The sequence below is a fragment of the Borostomias antarcticus genome (genome assembly GCF_949987555.1).
Source record: "Borostomias antarcticus genome assembly, chromosome: 21".
Classification (NCBI taxonomy): domain Eukaryota; kingdom Metazoa; phylum Chordata; class Actinopteri; order Stomiiformes; family Stomiidae; genus Borostomias; species Borostomias antarcticus.
This window is the reverse complement of record NC_140254.1, coordinates 10,359,577-10,366,926: the sequence shown is the minus strand read 5'-3', so window position 1 is coordinate 10,366,926 and position 7,350 is coordinate 10,359,577. Positions and strand designations below refer to the sequence as shown.

The window sequence follows — 7,350 nt, the reverse complement described above, 5'->3', positions numbered from 1 at the left end:
TTTGTGCTTACCTCGTCTGCTCCTGCAGAATGAGATGAGGCTCCACAAAGAACTTGACTCGCAGCCTGAGTCGGCAGGGAGTCAGATTGTCCATCTGCTGGCAAATACGGTTCCTCAAGTTCAGCCACAGGTTCTCCCCTTTGTTGCCAGAGAACTGCAGGCCGAAATAGTCAGCTTCGATTATCCCCAACTTCCTACACACCTTCAGAAAGAGAAAGACTATTGTTAGGCTACATGAGGGGGACTGAACACAGAAAGTGCATAGCCCAAGCCAAGGCGATGCAAAAATGTTTTTGCAGTTCTGTTTCAGGCTTCCTTGAATATGTAGTGTTTTTGGTCAATTAATTACTTATTCTCGTTGAATATTCAATCCCTATAACATCAACATGCAGCCAGTAAACGACCTAGATCTGTAGAAGGCTACATTTGGTATCCTTTCCTGCGTTAACAAAAGTTAATCAAAAGCGTCTCTCACCAGCGGCCGGGATGTGATTAGCCTATGTAACATCGCTGGAGGACTTGGATAGGATAACTTCATCGACAAAGACTAAAGGTTCTGTGCATATGAGATTGTATAGCGTACAGCTTATTTAAAATGTAACTTATTTGACTCAATGATGTTTAAGTTCTAATCGCGTTGCCACACATTTCCTGAATTCGAAAGGCTTTTTGGCCCGTAAAACGAGTAAAAGAGCCAACTAAGTTATCACAATGTTTCGCCTGTAGGCTACTGCATTGTCATTGTAAACAAAGTAAACTATATTTTCTGAGTGACGTCTTCTAGACTGCATGAGTGCTAAGAATGAGCGAACACAAAATGAACTCTAGTAACCTTGAAGCATCTGCCTTTGCAGCTAGGAACTTTCACAGCCTGACACCCTCATCCTAACCTACCTGGGAAGCGATTAGTCATTCTGTTTCTTTGTTACGGTATACATATCATATCCGATATTTTCAGTTTACGAAATAGCCTATAGCCTATCGCCGATCGCTACAAAATAACTTACAAAGGTGGATCTCTGCCGTGACAATGTAATCACACCCATATGTAAAACATATGGACACACTGCTGCAAAACAACCTAAAACAAACATTGAATTAATATTGTGGTCTAAATCATTTGCAATGCCGTAGAAGCATTAACGTAGTGTACAAATCCCGTAACCCATCTACAAAATGCATCCTAATTCAAATGGCAGGCTACTGAATTCTACAAATAATCTATTCTTTCACACACTAGGCTGAGCATAACACCGCACTAAACAGCGCAAACAATACGGAAAACGCGGTGTATTCCTCACCTTATTCAGACAGTCTTCACCATTCGCTTTCGCATCAACTTCCACTTCCATCACCACAGAATCCGGGCGCGTAACGTGGCAAAGCATTTTGGCTGCCTTGTGCTTTCTCTTTGGTCTACCACTCATAAAAAATAACAAAACAACCTCGGTGTCCTTCTTTTAAAAACCTACATCAAAGCCCTCTTCCACTTTCTGATGCCTCCACTTCGTTTGGCAAGCGCCGCCGACCAGCTGTAGGCTATATCAATGAATTGCTATGCAAAGCACTGCCTACCCGGAGCCGGCCAATGACAGTGCGTTTAATACATTCGCATCGACCGGCCTTGGCCGCCGCGGATGAGCCGCTGTTGCGCCCCCAGCCGGTTCGAACGCGTGCCTGTTGAATGGACCTCAACTCACCTGCATGGGAAGAATTTCATTTTAGAGAGAGAGACAGAACCAGAAACGTCTTTTTGAGCGGGCTTGGAGTTTTCGGAGGATATACGAATAATGCATGGCACACAACAGCAGTCTAAGGCCGGATTCATAGTCGACGCAAACTATAAGCGCAAGCAACGCAAGGCCACGCAAGATCTCGTTGCGTCCTTGCGTATCATGCCGAAAATTGTCACTTGACGCAAGCAATAGTGCAATTCCTTGTGTTTCCACAAAACAAAACAAAAAACGCAAGCTCTCGAGTCATGTTGGAGCTTGCGTTCACAACGTAGGCCTAGCTTGCGTTGTTTACGTCGACTATGAATGATGTGTTTATGTGCTGGCTTTCTAAAGCATCTGGATTTTCTGTCAATTTTCCTTTTCTCTTCCACGTATCCCGCTAGTGTTTATTTTGTGTCGTCAACTCCCCAGACCAGCTCTTGATGATATCACAGGGGGGGGGGGCGGTTTGAAGTCCAACGGGTGAGCGGTTGGAAAAACCACCTCTCTTTTGATTACCATGACCATGCTAGAACTCTCTCTCTCTCTCTCTCTCTCTCTCTCTCTCTCTCTCTCTCTCTCTCTCTCTCTCTCTCTCTCTCTCTCTCTCTCTCTCTCTCTCTCTCTCTCTCTCTCTCTCCCTACCTACCTACACACACACACACAGATATGCACAGACACACGCACGCACACACACAGATATGCACACACACACACATAGAGGGTGTTTATCAGCTGGATGAGTATGTGCGCCATGGCTGGCCAGGCCTCCCAGGCCCCTCGGTGTGGGGAGGTGTGAGGCGAGTGGATAATCTCCCAGCGTGGCCCAGAAGTGTGGCCGTCCGTAACACACACTGATTAAAAGGTAGGGGAGTCAGCTCGTGAAATGGTAAATGGACTGCACTTTTAAAGTGCTTCGCTTTACAATGAAGGCCTCTCATTCACCCATTCACACACCCATGGCAGCAGCTGGACAAGCCTGGATCCGAACCGCTGACCCTGCGATCATCGGACCACCTGCTCTACCGCTTGAGCTACAGCTGCCTCACTTATGTTAGTTATCTTATAAACTAGTGAACTATTGCTCATCTCTTAGGGGCTGGGGCCAAGCACACACACAAAAACACACGCACGTGCACACTCACGCTCGCGCACGTACCCGGGCACACACGACGACCCGCGCAGATACATCTACGCGACCAGCAACGTTATTCTTGGTAGGTCTCTGAAGAGGGATACCGCCGGTCCCCAGCCCTCACCGCAGATGCACTCTATATAGTGTCGTCGGAGTTGCGTTAGTCGCTTTAGTAAGATACGATGAACTTTAATAATCCCCGAGCGGGGGAGGGGTTGGGTAGCAGCGTCTGAGGGCCTCTGTGGGCCTCTCCACCCCACCTTATCTGTTTTTAAGAAAACTCACGAAGAAAGCCTATTAAAAAACACAACAGCGACAGACTTCCGTCCACAACGAGCTGTCCGTCCACACTCGATGGCGCTTGCTGGCACACTGACCTGTCCGCAGCCGAGAGAGCCTGCTGGCGCCTGGCCAACGCTCTGGTCCCGTTGGGTCAGCCAACCTTGCTGGGGATAATTTGTCTGGTGGGGTTGTGGACTGGGCACTGTTATGCATTCAGCATTACATTACATCTCAGGTCCCATTTCCCTTGTACTGTAGTAGTAGGGACTTGTGACAGGACACGCACGCACCAAGGTTATAATACTTTAGCTTTTTTCATAATTTTTATTTTTATGTCGTTTTAACTTTTTGTTTTCAATTTCAGTTTAATTTTGATTAGTTTTAAAGCAGGTTTGCTAGTTTAGTTTTAATTTTTTGAAAATGCTTAGTTTTAGTTTCGTTTTTTATTAGTTTCAGTATTAGTTTTAGTTTTTCTTCTGCGCTAGCCTCGTGAGACCATCCTGATCTCGTGAGCTCACGTTGTTTCACTCTGTGTGAAACAAACCATCTGGCGCACGTCAGGTTACTTCTGTGCAGGGGCACAGCAAAAAAAGATGGATTTCATAACCACCCAAAAGACTAGGCTTACGTATGAAATGAAAAAGACTAAAACTAAGGACATTTTCTCAATAATTTTTGTTTATTTTAGTTAGTTTTGTAAACACACAATACAGTTTTAGTTAGTTATCATTTTTTTGTAAAGCCTAGTTTTTATTTTTATTTCAGTTAACTAAAATGTTTTTTCACACCTAGTTTCAGTTTTTTAGTTAGTTTTCGTTAACTATAATAACCTTGGCACGCACACACACGCTCGCACGCATGGACACACACACACATGCACACGTACATACAGGCACGCACACACACACACACACCTGCGTGCAACAATATACTTACACACAAGCCCCCATACACTTACACACAGACCCAATGGTCTACCTCTAGAAGTCTCTCAAGCAAAGCAACATGACATATTACTGATCACACACTCCTTTCCCTGTGGTCAGATGAAACCAATAGTCACCGTCAGCATCACTACAACATCGTCATAGCATCTCTAATGAGTAGAGTCTGGCCGTCCTGTTCTTTATTATGAGGCCCTGCTGTTGTGTCTATGCAGCATTGTTCATGAGGAGAGCATACAGTAACGATCACATATCATTTTTCACTTTCACTACATCTCCCAGGATACCCGGAACATTACAGTTGTGTATTTAGGTGTGATGTTTAAAGTCGCACTGAAATGAAAAAAGCATTCGGTCCCATTTTGGTTCACATAATTGGTCATAGTGTTCACCTATTCAACGATGTATGCCAAAAAAAACGGTAGGTCACGTGCAATGATGACAACAGGTACCTTATATTTTAGGCCAATAATCTCACGACATCCACCCGTCAATCAACGCTATCCTTCTATCGAATCTGTCTAAAGTTCTTAAAACCCGTCCACTTGTCAATGTTCCAATCAAATTCCTCTAAACATTATGTCCCATCCTCATAGCTTGTTTGCGTCGGAAATACGTAAAACTACGGAAGTTAGATGATCTCAAACGTCCGTTTCAGTGCGACTTTAAAGTAAACAGTTGGAAATACTTGAGCGATGAACATGCCCGTGCTGTCTTGTACAGCACTTGAATAAACGCCATGATGCTTTATCAAGGAGGAGACTAGACAGTTAAGAGTCTGGAACTGGACACCCCTTGTTTCTTTTCATTGTGTGTGTGTGTGTGTGTGTGTGTGTGTGTGTGTGTGTGTGTGTGTGTGTGTGTGTGTGTGTGTGTGAGTGTGCGTGTGTGTGTGCGCGTGTGTGTGTGTGCATGCGTGTGTGTGTGCGTGTCTGCGTGCGTATTTGACATGCGACAGAGTTGACGTCTGCTGTCTTTGCGCTACCCACACAGCTTAAAGGTAAACTATTATTCAGCAAGTTTTAGCTGGAAGCTCATGGTGACATACCCGACGTGACACCGCACCACTCCAAGGCACTGACGGGAACACGAGCGGCTTCATCCGCACAGGGTTGTGTGTCTGTGACATCATCACCACCATCACCACTGGGTGATGTCATAAAGGACCGGGTCATGCTGAGAGGCTGATGTTATGTATCCCCGGTAACATTACACACTTGTGTTATCCTCATCTCCCGGCAACAGTGGAAGCAGCCAGTTCAAGCAGAGAGAGAGAGAGAGAGACTCATCTTGACTATGAAGACGAGCCAGTGCTTCAGCAGTGCCCTCTTCTTAGGAGGAACCCGGCCGACACAGACAGACAGGACAAAAGATGGACAGGATTCAGATGGACTCACAACAAGAGAGGCACTCGAGTTGGACTTAAAGACAGAATGGACGCGTTCCGCAGAAAAGGAGGAGGCAGCGGCGGCGGCGACGGAGCCTGGCCAATCGTCCGGGGCGGGCGGGTTCAGATCCCGAGTACGGTGGTCTCTGTCCGGCTGCCTGTGGTTCGGCTGGCCTCCCTGCGTGTCACTCGGCAGACGCAGGGAGCTTGCTCACAATGACGAGCTGGAGCTATCAGACGCCACGCGGTGCTCAGTCAGTCTGGACTCCACCTATGGGAGCCCCGCCGATACCTCCTCAAGTGCTGACGGGCAGCTGGGTAAAGCCACGGGATTGGTGGAGGGACAGGAAGCGGCCCGCCCACTGGCTCCGCCCCCCGGCCCGGCGTCCCCGGCCCTCCCTTGGATGTGCCTGAGCAGGGGGGCGGGGTCGAGACCCGAGGAGAGAGACACGGTGCTGAGCAGGGGGGCGGGGTCGAGACCCGAGGAGAGAGACACGGTGCTGAGCAGGGGGGCGGGGTCGAGACCCGAGGAGAGAGACACGGTGCTGAGCAGGGGGGCGGGGTCGAGACCCGAGGAGAGAGACACGGTGCTGAGGCTGGAGCTGGTGGATGTGGGCGGGGCTAACGGGGACCCACGCTACAGGGCGGAGTGGCAGCTGTCGGAGGGGGGGAGGCAGTTGGCACAGGGCGTGTGGTTTTCTGGCCGACTGGTGTGTTGAGGCATCCACCAGTGAGGCTGGAGTTTTTTATGATGGTTGTTATAAATGGACTGTTTTTGGGTCGCCTAACTTCTTTGGGAGTTGTGCTGGTGGTAGCTTTTGGAAGCGAGGTGGGTGATATTCAGATCAAATGATACCGATATAGTATTGATTATTTTTCAACTCTTATTGAGAACACATGACTTGCCCAAGAAGGACTTGCCTGATGATATTGACATTTGTTTTAAACAAGAATGAAGTGGTTTTTAAACTGGAAGTGGTAAGATGCCCCTATGCTTGAGTGGCGCATGTCTCACCCAATAGGAGCCTTTCACCTGGGGCCATGTTCATGCTGTGCACCAATTAGCTGTGATCATGATGTCAGCATGTCATTAAAATGCTATTTTAAGAAAATCATTAAAAAAAATATTACGCAAGGTACGTAATGCTTGATATAATATTGATAACTTTAATTTCAATTTCTCACAAAGTAGAAAGGAAATAATTTAGTAATAGTTTGGTCAGAAATGTCTCTTGGGCCTACTCACAAAGAAAATAGCTGTTATGATCTGTTTGTTCTGGACCCAAACAAAGCCAGCTTACCAATGCAGAAGGTATCAGAAAAAAGGGCTTTCCAGACAAAGAATAGTCATGTTCTGATTTTAGCAGACTACCACCTGTGACATAGGACAACTGTGGTATCTTCAGTTCTTAACTTTTGGGCAAAAAGAAAGTACTTCAGGAGCAAAATGCGGTCAAATCAACAATTTATTGAGCATGCCTCACAGGTCAAATCTTCGGCAATACTAAAGTTCTTTTCACGAGGTGGCGAGCTTATATCTTGGCTTCAGGCCAAGTATCACATGACAAACAAATTTGCATACAAGGGATGTACATTAACACAGATCTGCTTGTAATTGGTCAACAGGTCACTGAGGTAGGTACTTAACCTTGAGCCCTTGAGGTAGGTACTTAACCTTGAGCCCTTGAGATAGGTACTTAACCCCAACAGTGGCTTTAACATTATATTGCTATAACATAATATAACATTGTGTTGTTTACTTTCTTTGGATAAAAGCATCTGTTAATAACTTGAAATGATGCTCGGAGAGCACAGACCTCCACCTATGACTGCATTTTGTGACTCTGCACGCGCACATGCGTGTGAGCAGGACATGTTTGGTATTAC

General features: G+C 46.6%; 1 protein-coding gene across 1 annotated transcript in view; it reads right to left on the bottom strand.

Moving 5' to 3' along the window:
* mylipa (myosin regulatory light chain interacting protein a) overlaps positions 1-1,426 on the bottom strand; it is a gene marked incomplete at its 3' end in the record, with an annotated part of 19,919 nt that extends 18,493 nt beyond the window's left edge. Inside the window, exons 1-2 of the mRNA XM_084454924.1 lie at positions 1,302-1,426; positions 12-202 (exon numbers count right to left, since the gene is read on the bottom strand). Coding sequence (XP_084311050.1) covers positions 12-202; positions 1,302-1,388 — 278 coding nt within the window. The 5' untranslated portion in view covers positions 1,389-1,426. The remainder of the gene's footprint in view (positions 1-11; positions 203-1,301) is intronic.
* Positions 1,427-7,350: the final 5,924 nt, after the last annotated feature.